General features: G+C 43.0%; 9 protein-coding genes across 9 annotated transcripts; 4 read left to right on the top strand and 5 right to left on the bottom strand.

Moving 5' to 3' along the window:
* Positions 1 to 349: 349 nt before the first annotated feature.
* F5J12DRAFT_785722 (uncharacterized protein) lies at positions 350 to 3,509 on the top strand (the record flags this gene model as incomplete). The annotated part of the gene is made up of 18 exons (XM_051743279.1): positions 350 to 379; positions 479 to 590; positions 638 to 727; positions 784 to 864; positions 1,001 to 1,113; positions 1,244 to 1,447; positions 1,501 to 1,677; positions 1,751 to 1,800; positions 1,853 to 1,878; positions 1,937 to 1,949; positions 2,000 to 2,122; positions 2,144 to 2,201; positions 2,261 to 2,410; positions 2,516 to 2,569; positions 2,620 to 2,725; positions 2,756 to 2,799; positions 2,863 to 2,928; positions 3,132 to 3,509. 18 exons carry the CDS (start codon positions 350 to 352, stop codon positions 3,507 to 3,509), a joined length of 1,875 nt encoding a protein of 624 aa, XP_051596243.1.
* Positions 3,510 to 4,423: 914 nt separating this feature from the next.
* F5J12DRAFT_785721 (uncharacterized protein) lies at positions 4,424 to 6,209 on the top strand (the record flags this gene model as incomplete). The annotated part of the gene is made up of 8 exons (XM_051743278.1): positions 4,424 to 4,532; positions 4,555 to 4,603; positions 4,668 to 4,740; positions 4,791 to 4,840; positions 4,951 to 4,996; positions 5,047 to 5,283; positions 5,538 to 5,982; positions 6,100 to 6,209. 8 exons carry the CDS (start codon positions 4,424 to 4,426, stop codon positions 6,207 to 6,209), a joined length of 1,119 nt encoding a protein of 372 aa, XP_051596242.1.
* Positions 6,210 to 7,987: 1,778 nt separating this feature from the next.
* On the top strand, positions 7,988 to 9,025 carry F5J12DRAFT_896614 (uncharacterized protein; the record flags this gene model as incomplete). Its single annotated transcript, XM_051747961.1, has 1 exon — positions 7,988 to 9,025. One exon carries the CDS (start codon positions 7,988 to 7,990, stop codon positions 9,023 to 9,025), a length of 1,038 nt encoding a protein of 345 aa, XP_051596241.1.
* A 1,910-nt stretch (positions 9,026 to 10,935) lies between these two features.
* F5J12DRAFT_684608 (uncharacterized protein) lies at positions 10,936 to 11,325 on the bottom strand (the record flags this gene model as incomplete). Its single annotated transcript, XM_051740291.1, has 1 exon — positions 10,936 to 11,325. A coding segment is annotated over one exon (390 nt), but the record flags the coding sequence as incomplete, so codon positions are not given.
* Positions 11,326 to 12,477: 1,152 nt separating this feature from the next.
* On the bottom strand, positions 12,478 to 13,762 carry F5J12DRAFT_785719 (uncharacterized protein; the record flags this gene model as incomplete). Its single annotated transcript, XM_051743277.1, has 4 exons — positions 12,478 to 12,612; positions 12,683 to 12,702; positions 12,967 to 13,049; positions 13,263 to 13,762. 4 exons carry the CDS (start codon positions 13,760 to 13,762, stop codon positions 12,478 to 12,480), a joined length of 738 nt encoding a protein of 245 aa, XP_051596239.1.
* Positions 13,763 to 15,708: 1,946 nt separating this feature from the next.
* Positions 15,709 to 16,185, bottom strand: F5J12DRAFT_688462 (uncharacterized protein; the record flags this gene model as incomplete). Its single annotated transcript, XM_051740347.1, has 1 exon — positions 15,709 to 16,185. A coding segment is annotated over one exon (477 nt), but the record flags the coding sequence as incomplete, so codon positions are not given.
* Positions 16,186 to 17,286: 1,101 nt separating this feature from the next.
* F5J12DRAFT_726256 (uncharacterized protein) lies at positions 17,287 to 17,571 on the bottom strand (the record flags this gene model as incomplete). The annotated part of the gene is made up of 1 exon (XM_051741709.1): positions 17,287 to 17,571. A coding segment is annotated over one exon (285 nt), but the record flags the coding sequence as incomplete, so codon positions are not given.
* Positions 17,572 to 21,343: 3,772 nt separating this feature from the next.
* Positions 21,344 to 21,859, bottom strand: F5J12DRAFT_682195 (uncharacterized protein; the record flags this gene model as incomplete). Its single annotated transcript, XM_051740268.1, has 1 exon — positions 21,344 to 21,859. A coding segment is annotated over one exon (516 nt), but the record flags the coding sequence as incomplete, so codon positions are not given.
* A 1,296-nt stretch (positions 21,860 to 23,155) lies between these two features.
* On the top strand, positions 23,156 to 23,413 carry F5J12DRAFT_896612 (uncharacterized protein; the record flags this gene model as incomplete). Its single annotated transcript, XM_051747960.1, has 2 exons — positions 23,156 to 23,242; positions 23,300 to 23,413. The coding sequence occupies 2 exons, from the start codon at positions 23,156 to 23,158 to the stop codon at positions 23,411 to 23,413; spliced, it is 201 nt and encodes a 66-aa protein (XP_051596235.1).
* Between the last annotated feature and the right edge of the window lie 430 nt (positions 23,414 to 23,843).

The following is a 23,843-nucleotide window of genomic DNA, read 5'->3' as shown; positions in this document are numbered from 1 at the left end:
CTAATGACTCCACATCTATAATATATGTAAGTGAAGTGGCATTCCAAGCTGATCATTATCCCTTCACCATCATGCACTGCCATCCTTGCCCTTCAAGGTGTGTATCACTTCAATCCGTTGCAGAACCCACTAACTTCCCACTATTACTCACTATTAACCTGACATAATTGACAGACTACTGCTACCATGGGGCCATCTTGAAGGGCCCACTCAAAGTACAAATATTCTGAAAAGACTCTAGCAGGTCAGATATGCAAATATTGCAACAAGACATTCAAGCCACATGATTTCAAGAGGCATGAAGTGAGCTGCAGGAAACAAACTGAAGCCAAGCAAGAATGCAAATGATATGGCCAAGTTTTGGAGCAGTTTGAAAAAGGTGAGCATCATTCTACATCACCTGTCCTAAGTACCACTTCCCAATGGCTGCACCTGAGTCAGCACTAACACTGCAATGAAGAAAATGCATAATGCTCAGGGTCCACCTGCCAAAAATGCAGAACCTGACATGTTATATTCCCCTTCCAGTTTTGTTGCTGTTCCCAATGGGACAATGGCTGGCCCATCTATATACTCATTTGATGATGAAAGTAAGGCTTCCCTTCCCCTTCTTCTGCCAAATACACAACTGGCTTAGGAAATCCCATTGTCGATGCCCCACTGCATGAGTTTGTGGAACACAAATACCCTGCCAGTGCACATGAGAATGAACCTCTTGGAAGTCCAGGTGTGATCCTCAATTTAGTTTTTTCTATTTGATGATTACAAGGTATGCCTCTTTAGCACTATCAGATGCTATGATGGGCACAAGATTGTCGACTACTTCTCAATCCCAGCCATCATGCCCCCTGGCTATCACAGCAAGTAATAGAATTCAAAACTGAGTTTCATCCACACAGCAACCAGCCTCTGCTTTGTCAAAGTTTTGATCAAGTTCTGAAGGTGCTTGATGATGTTTGTTCCTCCAATAGATGAACACTCCCTACCGACCATTCTGTAGGTGTTGGTGACTTTGAGTTTATGGAGATTGCCCTGGAAGCAAGCCTAAATCAGAAGCAAGTTGACACTTTGTTAGATCTCATTGGCCATGTGTTGCAAAAGGGGCCACTCAGGGTGACTCTCAAGAATGACATTGAGTTTCACAAAGCCTAGTGATGCTGCAGTGCAGCAGAGCTCACACTGGTATGTTAGTACCATGTTCAGTTTACTAACTTTGCCTGTAACTGCTCCATCATACTTACAGTTCTCCAAACATACAGTCGTTGCAGCATATAAGAAGGAAGTGTGGACATACAAGGTACATACACAACCCATCTGGGAATGGGCACTTGACATTTTGGCTCTGCACTTCATTTGGGATGCACAATGCTTGTTCAAGCATGATGGACATGGATTTGAATGCTTCTATGATGAGCCCTGGATGGGCAACAGCTGGTGGGACATTCAAGTGCATACTTGTCATTGACTTGTTAGGTAGCAGTAATTTGATGTAACTACTAGTCCTCCTTGCCCAAAGTTCTGAATGCTGTACCATTTGCCTTTATTATTTATGCCAACAAAACCAAATTATCATCATTTGGCACTGCAAAGGGCTATCCTGTTGTGGTCCATTGTGCGAACCTCCTGGTAGAGATACAGAATAGCCATGCAATTGGGGGAGGCTGCATCTGTTGGATGGTTACCAGTTATACATTGTCCCAGTGCCCTGAAGTTCACACCTTTTATAAACAGATATTTCCTTTGCATGCAGGTCCCTGAGGATGCTGAAGAAGAGGGCAAATTAGGATACACAACTCTCAAGTGTGTTGTTTGGCATGAATCATTTTCTAGACTTCTCAGTGACATTATGCAGCACTCAAAAACTGGGTATATCCATATGTCAGCCATGACCAAGTAACCCATTGGTTGTTTCCTGTCATATTGATATTGTCTGCAGATTATGAGGAACAGTAAGCTTTCATTTATCCCAGCCCTTGCTCAAGACTCAAACACAATGCAGGTGTATGATGTCACTTATCTATGGCCACACTGGCAAATGCCCATGCCCAGTGTGTCTCATTCCATTAGAGGAGCTTCACAATATTTCCAAAACATATCTGCTTCATTCCATGGATGAGGCACAGTGTGCTGTGCACATTTACAGACACAGCCACACTGAGGGTGAAAAGGTGCTTAAGGCACTCAGGTTGCAGCCTGTCAATGTAAGTTTGTGATTCTTGTCCTTATTCTGGCATTGTACCTACATTAATTTAAATGACAGAATGTTTTCTGGCTCATCTGCAATTCTGACCTTTATGGCACACTCAGCTTTGACTGCCTACATTTTCTACATGGTGGTCTATGGGGAAAGCACATACTATGGGACATCTTGAGAATTCTGAATGTCCTTGGGTGCAATGCTGAAACCAATGTTGAGAACTAGTGAGTCTTCCTTCTGATACTTCATGCCACCACTTCCTGGGCTTTCCATAGTGTTTCCGACTTCCCCTGATGGTGGCTCCTCTTTCACTTCAAGAATGTCATCAATGTAACATTTTCAGATGGAAACAAGATGTGTGATCTGGCAAAAGTAAGTCTGGTTTTGTTTGCATTCTGTGTGCTTACTATTCTATGCTACAGGCAATGTTCTATGTGTTGCTGAATGTTTTTACCAGGACAGCCACACCCAAAGGCTATTGTCTTCTCTGTATCCTTGCAAGTTATCTCCAGCTGGACAGTTTGATAGGTTTGGACATGCATACTGAATGAACAATAGAAATGATCGATGCAGAGTTGCTGAAATTCAACAACAAATTGAAGGTATGCTGACTTTCCTCCATTGGCTCTGGATTGCATGTTGGCCTACACTAACTTCATTCCTAGGCATACATTGAATGTGTAAATAAATCTGGGTTAGAAGGGCTGCAGGTGGACTGGGACTTTCCAAAGGTGCACCTTTGGAAACATGTAGCATGTGATATCTGGACAAAGGGTGCCACCAGGAACTACAGCACACACCTGAATGAGAGTATGCATGGCCCTATCAAGGAGGCATATGAGTGTTGATCAAATGGCAGGGACTTCACTGATCAGGTATTGTTATTCATTTCAATTGTTCATTCAATGTTGCAACTCTGTTTTATATTCCACAGATCCTATGTGTGGACAAACATAAGCTTGCTGCCAAGCTGCTCAGAATGTGTGTTGATAGCTACAAAAACTGGACCCAAATGCAAGGTGAACCTGCAGGCACTGAGGGTGAATGCAATGACAATCAATCTGGATTGTTCACAGTGTTTGATCATGTCTATCTCAGTTCCTCTTCCAAACTGTCTACCATACAGGACATTGAGGCCAGTTGCAGTGTCTCCAACACTGCCTTTGTTGGTTTTCACAAGAAACTGTCAGGTTTTTGTAACCAGTGCCTCCCTCAATATGGCTATCAAGTTGATAAGTGGATCACTATCCCCACTCACTTCAAGGCAAGTGACCTTCTTATGAACTTCTTTAAACTAATGCCTGGCTTGTAGATAACAGAATACAGATACCTCAAAGTGAACTATGAGTCATCTGTTGATTGGAAAGTTGTTACTGACCACCTATGATGCAATCCATCATTCTATGGGCAGCCTCAGTATGATTGCACTCTCATTCAACTTGTGGAGACAGACACTGCATTTGTCCACCTCATTTCTATCTTCACCTGTGACATCCCAGGTGTTGGCTCTATTAGTCTCACATTCATACAGCTGCTGACAGCAAAAGTTGGTGGCACCCCTCAAATTTACATTGATCTCTGGCTTATCCACATCAAGGCTGCTCCTTGCAACAACCCCATATTCATTCCCATTCAATCCATTCTTCATGGTGCAGTGGTAGCTCCTGACCCTTCATGCCCTGGCAAGTTTTTTGTCATCAATCATATTGATGGAGATATGTTTCTTCACATGAAATCTTGAAAATAGTTGCTGAATGCGAGGATATTACAGACTCAATTCTGCTTCCTATTTGCTCCAAGCCTTTACTGCATGTAAACACATTCTTTATGATGCACTGATACAATGGCATTGTCATTGCACAGTTATCTGATATAAAGCTAAGTGTTTCCCTGCCCCATAGCATTAATGGTTATCTCATAGGACATGTCGAATGTTCAAGTACTGCTTGCACTAATTTACATGTGCATATTCTATCCATGCAGCACACAATGAGTGTTCTTACAGCATGCAACACATTGAAATGGTGGCAGCAATCATGCTAGTGACTCACTCTTGCAGCTTGGTTTTAGTTCCAGAATCAGACAGTGATGGGCATGATGCTTATAAAAGAGGTGAGATTCACATCTTGAACCTGGTGCCACATCCCTCTCAACCTCCCTGTCTTCACAACATTCCAGTGCCTTTTATTGTCATTCTCTTCCATCTGCTGTGCAAACACATCCCCCATGCCCCAGCTGAGTGATGATGATTTCTTCTCAAATGAGGAGATTAATATTGATAGAGAAGACAATGACTCTGACAATGATTCCTTGGAGACTGACAGCTCTGAAGCCAGTGACTTTGAACAGATGTGAAGGGTTTTACATGATCCAGGGCCAACTGCTGCTGTCCATGAGCTGTGAAAGGTGAGCATCGACTTGGTTCTTTCTTCACTCATGACTGATGCCACTTCACTCTGTTTCTTATTAGGCCCTTGCAATTGCTCAGAAAGCTTACACTGAGACACGTGTTGAACTATGCAGTGTACAAAAGGAGCTCCATAGTCTGTCTTCAACTCTTTCCACTCACAAGTGCAATTGTATTCTGAACAAGACTTCAGAAAGCCTGAGTATTGATGCCAGTATCTCTAAGGAAGTGAAGAGGTATGCCCTTCTTTACAATTTCTGGGTCCCAGATGGCCTTTTTCCACCAATGCCAAAGCTGGATGTTGATCTGCACAGCCCAACTCACTGGATGTTCATGTAGTCCCCAGCTCTCTCCATAAGCACATGGAGACCTATAAGCAGTTTGGATCTATTGTAAGTGCTTTCATGCTTTGACTAGCATTCAGCTCAGTTGATGATCTTAGTTTATGAGTGCTCTCAGTCAAGAATGGTCCAACATCCTGAGGGCTATTAAAGACTGTGCTGGCATTGTTTCCTCACCATATGGGCTTGACCCCACCTGCCTTTCTGGCCATCCTTTGGGAAGGAAGGAAGATCCCAAGTTTCAGGTTCTACTGAAGAAAGATGGTGTTGGCAAATACATGTGTCTTGCTCCAATTCTTTTCAAAAAGCATGACAACATGGTTGCTAGCAAGTTTCTTGTGAGTCTGGCTATCACCCTTGTATGTGCACTGTTATCTTGTGCATGATATGATGGCTGATCTCCACTTCACATAATTTGTGCCCTCATCAATGGCAAAGCAAGTCTCACCAACCACAAATGAGGACAGCCAAAAGTGAGGGGTCAGCATATAGGTATAAACAGTGCTACTAGTGGTTTGATATCCAGTGCAGCAACTTTGGTATTTATTTTATATATTTGCACAGAGGTACTTGGTGCTGATGACTACTACAGGCTCGTTTTCTAGTGTCTCCAGATTTAGAGCTCTCTTCCATCAGTGGGGAGACTTGCATTCCATACAACTCCGACTATGACCTCTATGTTGAAAAGCTTTCGAAGAAAAGCAATTGGGCTCTCCATGTTTTTGATCATGTGAATCATGAGGTGTTTGGTAAAGACTCACAGTCAAAGAATGTGTCATTAGTTCCTCCAGTTCCTCCAACTGCCCAGCCACATACTTGGGAAGATGAGATGTTGTCCAAAATTGAGAATCCTACACCTCATATCACAGCTCCTGCCTCTCCCACTGTCAACACATTTGTCAATCCTGCATTCCTGAATTCTCCTTCTGCTTTGCTGCAGGGCTTTGACATGGCTACCCACTCATCCTCATCCACTTCTAGCTGTCATGGAAACATGCTCTCTGTTTCCACAGTTTCTCAGCTACAACTTGAGGTTGGTCAGTTAAGTGTAAGTGGCACCTGTGCTACACCTCCACTGTCTTCAGCTTCAAGTCAACAAACCATGGCACCTACTTCTCACAGAAAGATCACCCCTGTACCCACCCAATAACAAGAATCCTCACATGCTGCTGAGGACAAAACAATTGTTGACCTGCCTGAACCCCTGAAACACACCATGCATAATACTACCCATGCTGGAAAGGTCTTGAAGACCAAGAAATAATGTCAATGCTTACGATCTTTTCATAGCAGTTGCTCCATTGTTCTTAGGCACTATTTTGCTTGTTGCATGTGGTCTCCAGCATAGTATTACACTGCCATGTTACTTTAAAATAGTCTACAGTCATGTATTATACAGATTGTTGTGCAACAATTGATTCTGTGGTTGAGCATGGACATGTCACTAAGCAATAACATTGAATTACTTTAAGTGCATTTAGCATGCCTTGTCAGCACCCATGTTCCTCCTCCCCTATTGAGATCTTCTACCAATGTGATGCTACCCAATGCTTTTGCCACACAAGGACTGTGTCTTACCCTTCACTTCATGTGACATGCACTGGTGTAGCACTACCATCCTCCCCTGGCCTGACATCAGGGTCCATATGGTTTCTTCCTCCCCCATCAAATTTTTCTCAAGCTGCATTGGTGTCAAGGGTTTTTGTCTTCTGACACAGCTGTTTCCAGGTTCAGATGATTGGAAAACCCCTTGTAAGTACTTGATGCACCATCTTCACTGTTAGAAATTGAAAACTCCCACTTACAACATTGCCTCAGGCTTGCCTTTCATGTCTGATGTTGGACCATTGGACCTCTGAGACTCCTTGAGATTGATGAGCTCCATCCCATCAATATACAGTTGTTGCCATATGATATTCACCACACCCATGCACAAAGTGACACCATGCCATACATACCAGAATTCTCTGCTGCTGTATGCTGATGATCTTGAGGCTCCTTCCTCTCCACTTCCTCATTACATGCTAGGTATGCTCACCACTGAACTTATGTCAAAAATGAAGTATGCTTGTGTTGTGTTGATATTCAGTATCCAGATCTGACTTTACAACTGCCTGCCTTCGCATTCCCCCAATCTCTTCATTTTTTGTTGTCACCTGGATCATTGTGGGTGCAGTTGTACTCTCTGCGATCTCCTTTCCTTTCCTTACTTGCTTTCTGTACCCAGCCGACTCTCTGTGACTTTCTGCACTGCACATGATTCATTCCACAGTCCCACTATACATGCTTTCGCCCAAGGGGGGACCCCCTCATCTTCCCACTCTCTGGTTTGCTGGTACTCAGTCTTCTCAGTCACATACTTCCCCCTATCTTCCTACTCCAGCATTCATTTCATCTCTTTTGCCCTCCCCACTTACTAAATCTGAGGACCACCCACAATGTGCCTGCCCCATTCCCTGTGATTGCAAACTCCATGATGTACTACAGAGATCATTGTGTAAGATCAAGGTGAAGTTCAACCAATCTCTTGTGGACCCTGGGGAGATGTATGGAACTCCTGCCACACAATCTATTGGTGAACCAGCTACTTGGATGACTCTTAACACCTTCCACTATGCCAGTGTATCCCACCAATATCAAAACACCCTCGCTTTCTGTGTACTTGGAGTGGGATATCACCCAGGACAGGATGTTGGCAAAGAACGTGTAGCAAGAGCTTGCTTGCACATTGCTTCAGACTGTCACTGCCACAGTCAAGACCCAGTATGACCCCCACCCTACATCCACCATTATTGAAGAAGACTCCACTGCACATTTGTTGAATCCTTCTTCACCATCCCAGATGAGGAAATTGAGTTGAAGCTCCACCTTCAGTCACCATGGCTCCTTCAATTGGTGCTTGATCATGCTAGAATGGTTGGTCAGAAACTAATTACTATGGCATATGTTGCCAGCCACATCACTGAGAGCTTTGAGATGCATCTCTTCACTACCCAGAGCATGCCTGGTGTTCACTGAGTATTCTTGTTGGAACATGACAAGATGTATGCCAATGATGAGGTGAGCATCAAGACAAGGAAAGAGTGGGCTTTGGAGACTGATGGTGTCAACTTGAAGGCAGTGATGTGCATTCCAGGTGTCAGCTTTAGTCCCACATACTTGAACAACTGCATTGAGAGCTTTGCCACACTTAGGGTTGAAGCTGTGTGTGCAACAATCATGAAGGAACTGCAAGGAGCCTTTGAATTTGATGGTTCATATGTCAATTACCACCACCTGGCATTGCCCTGCAACCTCCTGACCCATTGCAGAATGCTCATGGCAATCACTCATCATGGTATTAACTATCCTGATACTGGTGCCCTGATGTGTTGCTCATTTGAGGAAATGGTGGAGATTCTGATGGAAGCTGCTGCTGTTGGTGAAAATAATGATTGTCATGGTATCATGAAAGAGGTTATGTTTGGCCAGCTTGTGCCTATAGGTACAGGTGCCTTTGACATCACACTGGATATCAACATACTTAAAGACACCATCATTGATCATTGTCTGCTGGCACAAAATATTCTTACTGCTCACGTGGACTGCAGTATGACACCAAGCCAAGTAGTGATGATGCTATATGACACAGACTCCCCCACATGGTCAGAGAGTAACTTCAAGGGCGAGTCAGTGGCCCTCTCACCCCTTGCCATCAATAGCAAAGAAGATCCTGCCAACTTTTCATTCCTTGGATACAGGAAGAGTCCTTTGGGTGCAGGAGACATGTCACCTGCTGGCCCCCCTGGGTATAGTCTGAGCTCTCCCAATGCATACTTGCCTACATTGCCTTATGTCCCTCAATCTCCATACAGTGGAACGACCTCACCATTCGGTACATTGGTACATGTGACATCCCCATTCTATGACAGAAGCCAAGGGGCTACATCACCAACATACTTCCTGACATCACCTGCTCTCAATCTCATGTCTCCCTGTTATTCACCAACCAGTCCACGGTACAGTCTGCAACCACTTTCCTTCAGTCCCACATCTCTGCAGTACTCACCAACTGGCCCATCCTTTGTCTCCAAGATGTAACTCATGTTTATCTGTTAGTGAATGGGTCACTAACTTCATGCCAGATTCACCTAGTGCAACCTTTTATTTTTTTTCCTACTCACTCTACTGATCATTCCTTTTCTCATTGCCGCCTTCCCCCAGCTTGTAAGTAATTTAACTCAGTCATATCTGTAGTTATGTCACTCACAGCTCTGCAGCCCCTGCACAAATGACACCATTGTCTCCAAAATACTTACCCATGTCACCAGTGTCACCCTCCTTGCCCAAATATTCCAACTTCTCCAAGTTATTTTCTGGCCTGTGAGTTATTGATGATGTTGACCTCAGTTCCACCAGTATTGACTGCCAATTCTTTCACAGCTCCTGCCCAGTGTAAGTGTCTTCTGTATATTAGTGCAGTTGCAGTGGTTTATTCCTACCAGGTCCTGTTTCTCCTGCATATAGCCCAACATCTCCATAATGGTTGCCTTCGAAGCCTGCCCAAAATGGTACAACTCACCACAGGCTCTGATACAGTATGTCCCTGTTGTGGGGGTTGGGATTTTTCTTGTTTGCGCCTATGTCTCTTGCTGGACATCTCCCCAGGTGACTGGCACATATCTGCTAGTATGTTTTCATAGTCATACACCCCATGTAGATTACTGTACATCTTTATTATGCAAAATAGACAACAATAATGTTCATACTAAGTATTGAGCCAATTTATCTGTCAATGTAAGGTATTGAAACCCAGCTGATGGGAATTATTATATAATCCAATGAACTGTAAATACACAGCAACTTCCTTGCTTCCACACCCTTCCCATGACTGTTGTCATGGGTATCATCTGTACCACTGACTTGTCAGGCAGTTTCACCCATACCATTGCAGCAGTAAGTACCTGTCACCATCGCACTGTCAAGTTATTATTATTAACTGGCCCTTGTTAAATGTTGACAGTTCCCCACTGCCCCCAATGACGAAATGGAATCACCACTGACACTGATGATGACACCAACTTCCTTTCCCTTCAATCATCCCCAGTATTCCTATACCCAGCTGTTGTGCACACTTGTCACATTGCCAACCAACCCCCCATGCACTGGTCTGGGATTGCTATTCGTCTGACCTGCAGCGAGGTTTTGGCAGTGCAGGTATGTGGTCACCACTGCTTTAAGTTACCACAGCTCACTGACTTGACACCAATCAAACATGTCAGATTCCTCAAGTCCTACATGCTATGAACTCCTTATTCCCTGATAGATACCCTGCACCTACTCAGAATCGCTGCATCATCATTTTGTCCTCTTATATTAGCCTCAAGTTTAGGTACTATGACCTATATCCATGTGGTTAAGTATGCTGTAGTCAACACCATGCACACAGGTTTTTTTAAGAAAATGTCTTGGAATCACAATGAGAATGAAAGGATGAGAATGAGAAAAATGTTACATTGACCTGAGTTGACATTGGTAGAGTGGAAGGTAGCATTGTAATGATAAATATGAAATTATAATGAGTGTTGACATGTTGGCAGGTGCCAGTAGCCTGTCATAATCCCTTAGCATAGCTGCATACATTAAATAGCCTTTTAAGGGTGTTATAATGACAGTATGGCATGTTGATGGTGACAGAGCTCATCATAATGCCTTACAACACTCTCTCCTTAAATAGCCTTTTAAGGGAAATATAATGACTACATTGGGCAGTGATGATGAAACCTGCCATCATTCTTATGTCATTATAACATCATTTTCATAAGCTTTTCCACCATTAGCATGCATTAGAAGGCAGGGTGGGAAAGTGGGACCTTAACTTACATTGTAATGTCTCATGATGTGTGTGAAAAAGTTGGGACACAACAGACATGTTTGAAACCACACAGGACATATTTCTGGAGAGCATCGATGTGCTTGTCACTGAAGCAGTTGGCATATAAAAGCCCAGGATTGATAAGGGACAGATGGTGCAGAGTGAGGGATGGATACACACAAAAGATCTGGTCATGACTGACAAAATTCATTAAGGTGGTAGAGTGAAACTGGAAAAGAGGAGAGAATGCTGCAGAGGTTTTGGATACAATGACATCCATCATATGAATGCCATCAGAGAAGGTGTAGATGCTGGCAATCTTTGAGTAAGAATAGGTAGAATGATTAACAGCACCTTTAGACATGGAGGAGTAGCCATGGTTGTTTAGTAACCAGGTAAGGTAATGGAAGGTGCAAAGAGGCACATAAATGTCGAGGTCTGTAGGGTACCATGTAGTATAGCTGGCAGGCAACAGTAAATGGAGAGCACTAGAACTGGAGATGACAGTGTCACAAGAATGCAACATGTCCATTAGAATCTCAGGGTTGTGGAAGAAGCATGCAGCTAGAGCATGTATATGATGTTGCAAGTATTCACAGGTGATGACAGAGTTGTGTTGGGAAGTAGAGCCAAAGCAGGTGATGTCACAGGCATTGCAGAAACCAAGTATTTTATCCAATATTGTGATGTCTAAATTGTCTATAAAGGACATATCCATATTTGGGTGGGCAGGGTAGATGTGGCAACCAGTTCGAGGTGGGTGAACATTCTGAGGTTCACAAACAATCTTATATTTATATGAAATATGGTAAGGAGAAAGAAAGGGATGACCAGGGATAGGGATAAGGAGCAATGCTAGGAATGACTTGGAATAGGGAGGAAAAGGGGATGAGAAAGGGAGTGACCTCAACTATTATTAGTGTTTTTCAAGTGGGTTGATTGATTACAGTAGCATGTGTGCGATGTAAAGGAGGTTTACATCCTGGAGAGCGAGGCAACTTTAGGATGGATAGACACAGACATGAGACAGACAACATACTGAGACAGTAGAACAAGGATGTCTGGAAGATCATCTTCTGTGCACATGTTGATTGCCTTGCCATTTCTCAGGAGCCACACAAAGACATAAGTAGTATTCTTGTGATTGTGGTGATCACAGTCAGTGTCAAAGAATACATGGTAGTGTCAGTCCTTAATGTTGAATGATTTAGAAGTGATTACAGTGCCAGCTGGAAAGACAACTTGATCTTTGGTGATGCTGATATTGTAGTTTCTCTCAGGATGGATCCACATCATATGAGGACCTGGTGTTTTCCCCACTAGAAAGGTCCATATGACATAGGGAGCAGTGCATGGCAAGAAGTGTTTGTAACCACAGACAGTCATTTTTCTGTGAAGATTGAACATAAGTGCTAATAATGGACAGCAAAGATGCACAAAGCTAGGGAACAGACATGGACCTGAGAGTAATTTTGGAACAATGGTACTTGCAGAAAAGATATGAGAGGGGATTTATATGCTCTTCATCCCCCTTAAGATCGGCAATGCCCTTAAGAAATAGTACCATCAATGGATGTGTATAGGAGATGGAATTCTTGGGATCATATCAACAACCAACATCAGTTTAATCTGATCATGTGAATCCAATGAATTTACAGCAACACCCTAGTGCATTGTCTCATAATGCAAGATCAGCAATTTCTGTCTTGTTCTCGATTTGTTCTTTGTCAGTTTCAGGCCCATCCTGGAGTAGATATACTGCTTGAAGTTTGAACTGGGCCTGGAAGATGGACCAATGGCCACCAAGGTCTTTCTGTTGATAATGAATGAGGTGTGTTTCCAAAACCACTAGATCCCACTTTTTGAGATCAGTTGCCATGAACTTTCACATAGTGCTTTTGGCCTGTAAAATCTGGTGAGCATTGTATACAGAGTTGAAGAGAGTACTCTGTGAAGGATAAGGAGATAGTAGTAGAGAGAAAAGGCAACAACATATGCTTCCCCCATTCCTAGGACTCTGCCAATGCATGGCATGCACCAGTATGGTAGTCAAGTCATCAGACACAGCTGAGAGATGCTGTCAGAACCTGGCAATATCAAATCCAACAATCATACTTAGTGCTGGCATGGATAGGCCACATATTAGCTGATCTGTGTAGTGACCTACTGCATTGGAGAGTGGCAACACTGAGACAGAGCATTGGTTGTTGGGGGCACCATTCTTTAGGAACCAAACATGGGAGATGTGACCTGGAATCCATATAGTTATTCACTCATAGTTGATAGTGTTGCAAAGTTCTTTGCTATGGTTGTTGTAGGGATCTGCTCTGCCCCATGTCGCTGTCTGGGGAAGATGCCCGATCGCATATGTATTCACATGCTCATTGCAATATGATGATATTGCACAAATGCAGCTTCAAGATTCTGGTGAGATGTGAGGAAGTGACAAGAGGAGATATGTACTTCTGCAGAGCCTCAGAACAACCAGAAATGTGATCATCATCAATAAAGCAGCCAATTTCTGTGGGGACTATAGCCCCTATGGTCATGGCACTGGCAGTAGATGGAGCTTCTTTCAGTGGAATTTTGTTGGGCAGCTGTTGAACCATGTGTAAAATGTCTGGTTTTTCTGTGAGGTGCAGTCCAGTATTGATGTTCATTGCAGACAAGTGCACACTGTCGGCATTCTCGATGCTACTGAGAGTGTGCACAGATTCATCTGAACCATCCTCAGCCAAAGACAACACAGTCATGGCAGGTGAAGATAGTTCAGCATTTCCTTTCAATGTGTCAGCAGTCAGAGATGCTAGCATGATCACATCAGGTGAGACAGGAGCATGGGTTTGTTGGTGCAGGTTTGCTGCAGGGATGATAATAGTCTTGGGAACAACAGTTGAAGCCCCTGAATGCGTGCACTTTGCAGGAGGTTCTTTCATGTCTGGCAGGTTGCACTTGGGAGGCATTTTGTGGACAGGAAACAATGAATTACAATCAGACACCATACAGTTTATATATGCAGGAAAGAGAAAATAGGGTCCTTCTGAGGGGCACTCTTCCTAACACTACCTAATGCCGAGTTATTGAGAGTCCAACTGCCATGTAGACTCCTTTTCCTATCGTCATGGACTGCAGTTTTTACATGTCAGACATGGGACTCTCCATTACTGGTAGCTCAGGAGTCATGACAGGTGATTTGATCTCAGTATGGAGTGGGGAGGCAGTCTCTACTGTTGGCTTGGTAGTATGCATGCACTTGACTATATGAGTGTTGCTGTCTGGCATAGGAGCTGTGGGGATCTGAAGTAGATAGTAAGAAGAGCAAAATGCATAAGCCAAGAAGTTACTGATGAGGTTGGACCTCTTTTCCTGGAGGTGGAGAACTTGTTTACATGTCAAGAATACTGGTAAGCAGGCCATCTGAGATCAGGCATGCAAGATAATGAGGTTAAGTTCAGCATCAACTTCAATGAGATTACCTCCAGCAAGTGAAATTTCATGAATATGAGATATTACTCTGGCATTGTCCATTGCAAGTAATTCAATCACCCTGTTCCATTTCCATGGATATCCTGGCATTGCAGGCAAGTTGGGGCATTGGGAACTAAACATAGGACTTGTTGTCTGATGAGTTGTATCACTGTCAAGTCGCATGCCATCACACTGAGAAAAGCATCAGATATGTTGATAGTGATCAGCAATTGAATCACTTTAAAGAACACTTTACATTGCAAATATAGTCTGTGGTGGAACTGAATGGATCGCAATGGCAATTTCAAGGTATGGCTGGCAAAATTTGCTGCAAGATTGAGGTGGTCCAATTGGTTTTGCCATGCAATGGAACAGCCACCCAAAGACAGAGTCAGATGTTGCATTGCATACAATGCTTTATTTACATCACTGTAGGCCATGAAACATGAAATCTTCCAAGCAGGGAATCAGAGGACATTGTACATACCCATCCCAATCTCCAATGTCACCCAACATGAACTTCCCATGGAGGTAACCATAAATGTGGACCAATATCAGATACAGAATGGTTGTTTGCTCAGTTGCAGGTAGTGTTTTGTAGACAAGCATGTGTGAATGGGATTTATCTGTCAAAGCGGGATATCTAGCTACAGAAGCCCACTGTACCATGTGCTCAAGAGAGCATGGGAAGCATTCCTACTGTTGCAAGGAAGATACATCCATTTGGCTTTGGATGATAGATGAAATGTTCTCTGGCCACAAATTGGCTACTAGAGGATGTTTGGCAGACAGTAAGAAAGACATGATGTGCAGTTGGATTTTTGTAGAGAAGAGAGAGAGCAGCCCCTTATAAAAGTATTTTATACATTCGGAATACCCCTCAAATGATTCTACTTATGTACATGCAAATTAAATAGGGAGTGTGTGGACATGTTGGATGAGATAATTTGATGTTGTACAGGAGTCCAACATGGCAAGGCGATCCCACTCAAGATGGAGATCCTGTTGCAAATGCCCAAGAGTGCATCTTGGAGAGAAGGGGTGTAAGATAGTGACATTCTTGAGCGAGGTTGCTCAAGACAACATCACATATGCATGTTGCACACTCCTCATGCTTGTGAGGTCTACAATGACCTTGGAGAGTGATGCACCCTGAGCCTTGTAGTCAGTAAATGCCCATGTGGGAATCAGCAGGACCTGTCACTGTGTAAATCTGAATTGCCCTGCATGTTTTGGAGAATAAGTTATTGAACAGTTCTGAGGAAATATAGCTATGATGTGGTTGGCCTCACCAGGTAATGACAACATAGATGCCAGGATTTCAACATAGATGCCAGGATTTCAACATAGATACATCATGCCACATGTTTTTCATTGAAAGTTAGGAATACTATATCCTGAACAATACTGTGGGTTCCTTGATGACTTTACCAGTGACCAAGAGATTTTCTGTAATTAGAACAGGCATTCCAGGTAGGAGAGGTAGATGCCCAAGGTAGTCTTTAGATTCTTTAGAGCATACAAATGTGCGGTGGTCATTGTCAGTGCCAGTTACACACTCTCCTTGACAAAAGTGTTCTGTGTAATAAAAATTGAGTTCCTGCCCCAATGCAGATGTGAATGACAATGCCTTTTCTTCGTTCCATCGATCGCACAAATGCTGTTCACCAAAAATGATGAGAGCGCTGTGAAAGGTAGCAAAATCCTCTGCCATGTGCTTTTGCAAATGTGTCAGCTGCCTCGACTGTAACAGATTGAAATCAGAATACCTGTCAGAAGTCTTTGTGGATGCATTGCCAATCCTAACATGTCCAAGGAGATCAACAAAGGCAGGATCTGATTTCATGTGTTTGTTCTGAACCAACTGTACAATGTGTGATAAAGACCTCCATAGGAAGGCCCCAAACAGGCAACCCTGGCTCTTGATAGTTTCAAATGTGTAACTGGATAGATTTGACACAACACTATGTGAGTATAATGCTGTCCTGTTCACAGGCTTTAGTTGGCCCATATCACCTGCAAAAATGATGTGTACACCACTGAAGGGCTTGTCACATGCAGTAGGATCGCCTGCCTTTGCCAGTGACAGATGATTGGCAATATTGGCAAGCAGCTCAGCAGAAACCATTGATACTTTGTTGAACATGAGGTATTTGACACCATGCCAGGTATCCTGTAGTTCATCTAGATTGACATTATCTGGCTGTTTTTTAGGGGAACCACTCACTGTGGCATTCTTCCCTTCAAGTGCTCTGATGCTCATCAGCATTAATGCATGGATGGTGTAGCCATCAATGATGCACAGTGCACTACCTGTGGGTGTGCTCAAATGAATTTTGTCTTGATGATCACATGAGACAAATGCATCTACAATCACTCAGATAAGGTGACTCTTTCCTGACCCACCAATACTGGTGATGAACATAAGTAACTGCTCTGGATTGTCATGCATCATGTGTTTGAAGACAATTGTAAAAGTTTGTAGTTGTTCTGCATTATCCTGTAAATTCCATTTTCTTACGAGCACATAGAGAAGCTCTTCATGGGAAATGTTATCCAACACAGGCCTTGACTGCTGTGTATTATCATTGCTACTATTCTGTAGAATTTCTTCAATGGAAACATGTGCTTCCATGCAAGGTCATTTCAGCAGGGGGTCAGTTCTATGCACAAAACCACTTTCAATGCTAGATACCTTATCTGGTCATTTTCTTTTACTCTGCACGGACATGTAATTGTTGTGAACAGTCATGGCTTCTTCCATCTTAGCAGTAGCCTTGAAGATGTGGGAATTGTCAAAATCGCATTGAACCACTGTTGAACCCAAAGATCAGAATGTGTGAATCATGTGCATAATTTCTAGCTCATCTTCTGGAATGCAGTTGGTTAAGGTGTCATCCTCATCAAAGGGATGTAAGTTCTCCATCTCATTGTCCAACACCTGATCTAACTCATGATTGTGCAGCGGAGCATCACAAAGACAATCTATATTGACATCATTGGACACTGTTGGTACAAATCAACCAACTGTTAGATCAGGTCCTTGCACTTTGTATCTTGCTCTTTGACCATCTCTGGCATCCTTGCACTCCATTTCTATCAGGAAGTTGGATATTACTTGGGATGAACTGTCACTAAAATGGTATGCATCAAAAACTTCAGTCCAACATGGGAAATCATTGAGCAGCTCAGATGGTTTTTGCCAGGGTCTAAAAAGCAACAACATCACATGACTAAACTCCTCCATATTGATATCCAATTTGTGGGGCAACAGTATTGAATTGCCTATAAGAACAGGTATGACAAATTTGTTTTGCAAGCAAATATCATGAGACACAAACTGTAGGTGGGTGCTGTTTGTGAACAGTGCTCTCTGTCTTTGTGTATATGGTGTGCATTCAGTATTATGTAGCTGCCCATCGTCATCATCTATGTTTGGGTCTGACCCTTTACCAGTTTTTCTGACTTTTAATGTTCACTCAAAGAATTCCCATAAACACATTCAATCGAATGGCTCTTGCATGGGTCACATCAAGTAATCAATGGTATCTGAGACCACCAATATGGAGCCAGGGCTTGTAAAAGCCAAGCACATTTCTCCATATAAGTTATTGGGACAGTTGGGAAGACCATGATCAGGGCAAGTGCAGAAACCATCAACATGTTGCTCATGTGCATGAGCAATATCTATGAAATCATGAAAGTGAACTGTGCAGAATTGATGGCTTGTATAATAATCCCCTCCCCCTACCAGATGGCTCATTACTTGTTGATGAGATATCTCACACCTGCCCATCATGGCATTTACTGTCTTCATCAGAAGGTTTTTTTTGCATGCAGCTGCAGATGCATCAACATTGTTCATGAACCTCTGCATGACTTTCCATTGCTGCTTGAATGGCTTGTAAGCTGACATGTACCTGAAGATCTTTCTTCATAATGTAGTTGCAAACATAGTATGTCAATGCCTTTGCATCTGCCCCTGAGCCAACAAACTTGATATCCATGTGACATTGCATTAGATATATTACAATATCATTATAGTTATTGATGTGAGGATGACTGCATCTCAGCAAAATGGCCTTTGTATCATCATCAAGACTAGATGTAGTGCATGCAGAACCATTGATTTGCATGCAACAATTACCATCCCCTAGTTGCTTGCCTGCTCAAAGATGTTTGAAACATGTTGGCATGTGTTCATGCCAGTTACAGTACATTCAATGGCTAATCTATGCACAAATAGCTGAAATGCATTGGCAAAGGTGTTTGCATCATGATTGCTCAACTGGGGCACCTGCTCTAATTGGGGGTCAGATTCCTCTGTTCTGCACTGTGGCTTGTGTAATTGATTCAAATGCTGAGTATCATCTGTAAGCAGGTCACCAGGCAGTTCACATTTTATTAGATCTTCCAACCACATTATCACCTCATTTTGGAAAGACTCACTGTGTACCATTGATTTCTGGAGCTCATTGGGATTGGGATGCCCTTCCACCCACAGCAACATGTGCATGTGCAATGATCCTCTTCCCTGTGCTTCAACCATTGCATAATATCCATTACAATTTCCAAACAAGCCAGGCCCATTGTTAATCTTCACAATGGCATGCAGAAAAGCTGTCACAAGAACATCAAATGCTTTTGCAGCCACAGTGGGGTGTGATGCTATGAAAACTGCTTGTTTGTACAAAGTCATCGAATGCCATTGGCACTCATTGATACCTCTGAAATGGCCTACCAGGACATTGGTTAGATCATGTGGGTTTAATGTGATAAAGAATGCAGGTGTCCCCAATTTGCATATCAATGATCAAATCTCATTGCAATGGCAGAGTTTGTAACTGTCACTACCTGGCAGTGTTTGACAGATGACACTAAGTTCTCAGAACAAGGCTAGCATGCATTTTTCCTCTGTTGACTCCACTCTTGCATTAACATCATGATGCAGTTTCTCTGCCAACATGCACACCAAGGCCTCCTTCTCATGCAGCTCTTTTACAAGCATGTGGTGCTGGGCAGACAAAATACAAAATGTGGTATTCTCACTTGCTTTCCACTTTTGAATCACCTTGTTTACAAGGTCATTGCACTTCAAAATTTGTCACTCATTTTTCGACATCTGTGAACATTCCTCTTTACAAAGTCCAATTCAAATCATGTGGGTGAAGATTTGTTGGCATGCATTTATGTACTTGCATTTATGTACAATTGTAGCAAGCTCAAATGAAAAGGTGGTTAACTCACAGACAAAGATCAATTGATGGTGGCAGTGAATTGAAGGCATGTGCCCATGTATGGTTGCATGCCTAGACCATCCCCATTCATTTGTTCAAACTCCAAGCCAAAGGGTTTACATGCAGACAAAGACCAATCAATGGTGGCAGTGAATTGAAGGCATATATCTTTGTACTCTAGTTTGGTGCAAGTGCAATCTACATCACTTTGGCTCTTTCCAAGTCTAATGTCATCTTATGATTGAGAGCCACAAGCCTTTGGTCCTCTCGTTGCAGATATCCACTCAGATGTTGAGTCATTGATGCCAGTCCTTACAACATGTCCACCATTTGCAGTACTCTCACATATGCCAATGGCACTCATTACATTGATGTCATTGTCTTGAAGACATCAACTGCTATCTCCCCACTATTTCAATTCCACAGCACAGCAGTGATGAATTTCATCAGTGCTGACACCATCTTTTGTGAATATCCCAACCTGACATTCCATCACCATGTGCTGATCAACCCACATCCTATTTATTATGGCTCAATCAGCTTCAAAACCATGGCAGCCCTGCGGAAATACAGCACATGTGGTTCCGAGTTTGGCAGCTGCAAAGAGTATCATCATTTGCCTTACAGTTGCAGGTGTATGCCCTGCAATTTGACCAACAGTGGCTGTCTATGGCTTCAAATGTCTGATCTCCATCATGATGTCATGAAGCCCACTGACATCCTCAAGTGCTTGGGGGTCATCAATGTCATGTGGTTACTGGGTGGGTGCATATGCAGCACATATCCTGCCTTTCTGGATGGCTATTCATTTGTGTTCAACAATGACATGTGAGTACCCAATACTGACATTGCTGTGCATGCACTCATTATCTGAAGGGATCTTCTCTCTGATCAGTGTTTCATCAAAAGTGAGGAAACTTAGAAGATGGCCACCAAAAGCTCCAAGGAATAATAGCACATTGTTGAAGATTCATTTGCATATAACAGGGGGATGGAGTCGAGGCAAGGATGGCAGATGGGGTGTGTTTAGAGCATGGGTGGTGATGCTGACATGGCGAGAAAGGGGCGTGACCTCCAACAACACTGCAATGGAAATGTTAGACTGGTACAAATATTGATTGCTAGCTGTAAATTATGCGATTCAATGATGTGTCCATAAACAAGGTGCCTGCTGTCCCCAACGGCCCTATCCTCTAGTGATATTCCAACAGATAAATGCAAAGGTGGAATTGCGAGAAAAGGGTGAGTTCACTTGACACAATAAGTTTTTTACCTGCCACTCAAACAATACTCACTGCTCAGGTTGTTGTGCTGGATGATTAAATCCTCCAATCCCCAGGGATCCAAGTGTGGAGACAACATGGTAAGCAAACACAGTGAATTATTGTTCATAAGTGTTGATCCCATTCAACTGACTAAGAATTTTTTACTGCCAAGAGCATGCACAAGGGCTGCAGCCTTCATTGCATGATGTGGCCACTCCAAATGATCTCCTTGAGTGTAAGCAATGGTTTCCATAACCAAATCTACTGATAATTTTGTAGTAATATCTGTAGGCTACCTCAGTAGTGAACCAACTACTTATATATTAGATATACCTGTAGGCTACTACAGGATGTCAGTATAGTAGAATACTTGTAATATGAATGGACTTACCCTCAGTAGTGAACAAACTACTGAGGGAATACTAATAGGAAATACTACAAGTATGTGCGCTATTTCAGCATATGTAAGCAGCCAAAACATCGCACAGTGGTCAAGTACCACAGGGGCACTTTATGTTCCAACAAATTTCTCCCAATCCACATTGATGCCAGGATCAAATGTATCATGAGATGGAACATGTGCAATCTGAATGCCATGAAGAACACTGCTGTCATTATCCCCTTCCACAAGTGAGTTGAGGTTTTCATCACTAAGATGTATGCTGTTTGCACTATACCATTCATTGTTGTTAGATAACCATTCAATAAGACATTTCACCCTTGACTTCATAACAAGTACAGGCATGAAGGTGCACAAGGCTTCTACAGATGGTCTAAAAGCACCCCCTGTAAAGACAACACAGACTGACACATTTATATCATCCAAGCTCAGAGGGAGAATATTGTGCAGTGTGCCAGGGTCTTGTGGCAGGACAGCTACATTGCCTCTGTTAAAACCCTGGCTGGCTTCTTCTGGCAGTCGACCTCCCTGTACACTCCTGGTTTGGTAATGGTGAGTGATAATAGTTGCATGACACATCATGATTAACATAAGATCAAAGGGACTCACACTTTGGATCACTTCTCCCACATGAGGAGGCAGCTGTTCCTTGCTGTAGTACTGAAAATTGGCAATAGCATCTTTTGGCTGACATGTCTTTTTTGCAGTCAACATGTTGCAACATGTAGAGCACATGTGAAGATTCACCATCTCATGCAGGGATGTCATTCCATGTGGGGACAGAATAGCCCCATGATATATGGTGAGATTATAGCTTTGAGGGAGTATGTTTTCAGGTAACATATCATTATTCAGTAACAGTAGCATCTCTTTCATGGGCAGTACATCTGAAAGGTTGGTACAATTGTACATCTGTGTGCAGACAGCACACACTCCCTGATGTAGTTGATCTGCAGTTACCTTCATCTGCCACTCACAAATGATATCACACTTTTCCATGAATGTTTGTTTTGGAGGATAGGGACTGCAGACCCTCTTGTGTTCAGTTATCTTCTTTGTCTTAGGTCTGCTTGCCATTTTCAGCACTTTTGTATTTTCACCTTTGTCATTTCTGTTGGTAGACACACTTGCATCTGATACATGAGAAACCTGCATTGCTTTCTGAATCACTTCACTGCTGCATGGTTGTCTCAAACCCCGAAACATGTACTGTAGGGTGGCACATGCCTGAATACATTGATGCTGCCCAAGCATGTCCTTACACATATGTTGATTCCAGTGGCTCCAGAGAACCACACCATGATGATGGGCTATTTTTCTCAGGTCAGACACTGTGAAGAATGGAAAGTGATCCATGAGCTTGTGCAGTGCATCAGCAGAACATATTAATTTTGGGCCTGTCAGATATAAAGATACACAAGTCACATCATGCTGATAGGCAACAGCCTTGAATGCATATTCTCATCGAACAAACTTGTAGCTGATATGCTCGTCACTATCTGAATCTGTGACATCTACTAGCAAGTGACAAATGCCACTGTCTGTCATGATAAGCATGTGAATATTGTGGTAACAATGTGCCCCTCTCCTCTTCTTTCTTTACCCTGCCCCTCAGGGTTTATGTCATCATCACATGACCGGAGGTCCAGTCCATCATTACTTGTGAGCTTCGAAGGTGTTCCCAGACCTGGACTTAGACTGTGTCCAGGAATCCTTGGCACAATCAGCACATGTACACACTACATCCACTATGTGTAGCTATGCAGTACACTATGCACTCTATGCTAACTGCTCAGTTGTCTGCAGATGTGGCTAGCTGGCTGCCATACCTGAGCAAAGTTGTCATCTTCATGCTTGCCCTCAGATTGTCTTTCTTTCTCTTCTAGGGCATGACTACTGCATCAGGAAGCTTCCTGGTCATGATGTTCTCCACATACAGCCTGGAATGCATACTATGTATGTCTTTTGCATGTCTTGTAATCTGCCATGATTGATATACACTGCATACAGTGTGACATCAGAGAGGACATCATCATCAAGAATGCCAACCTCTTGATATCCCTGGGTTTAGTGGTGTGTATCTCCATAGCAGCACCACCCTCAGCACATATACTCAACTTGCACCTGTAGGATGTTGGATACAACTATGTTAATATCAATGACTGTTACTCTGAGAGACAGACTTATATGCTTAGGCCAATGACTTCTCATGAGTGGGAATCTGGAAACAAGCAACCCCACTAAACCTTATTATTCAGTGAGGGTGCATCTTGCTTGTTTCTGCTTCTTGTCTCTCACTTTTTGGGAGGATGATACTCTTCGATGACAGCTCCATGTTGGTACCTGATTTGTGTGAATAGGCGAAGCAGTTCTGGAATTGTTTGCACTTTTGTGGGAACAGTCACCCTTGAGGTCTTGTCACTGTATCTTGTCTGTCCATAGGCTGCTTCTCTTGCTTTTCACACCATATTGCTGAACTCTCTTTAGGGACACCTCATTCATCTAACCCTAAACAGTAGTTGTCAAGATATACCTGTTTTTGGTTAGAAGGGCTATGAGGCACCTTAGCATGTAACTTGGGATTGGGTGGTCAGATCTATGTGATTTCTCTTGGTGCATGTCTGTACAGGAGTTTCTCACCATCTCCCAGAGTTTTGCATCAATCTCCCCAGCT

Source organism: Pisolithus orientalis, assembly GCF_024613125.1.
Source record: "Pisolithus orientalis strain OTSU chromosome Unknown F5J12scaffold_41, whole genome shotgun sequence".
NCBI classification, from domain to species: Eukaryota; Fungi; Basidiomycota; class Agaricomycetes; order Boletales; family Pisolithaceae; genus Pisolithus; species Pisolithus orientalis.
Note: the sequence above shows the minus strand (reverse complement) of the source record. Positions and strands in the feature narration are given on the sequence as shown.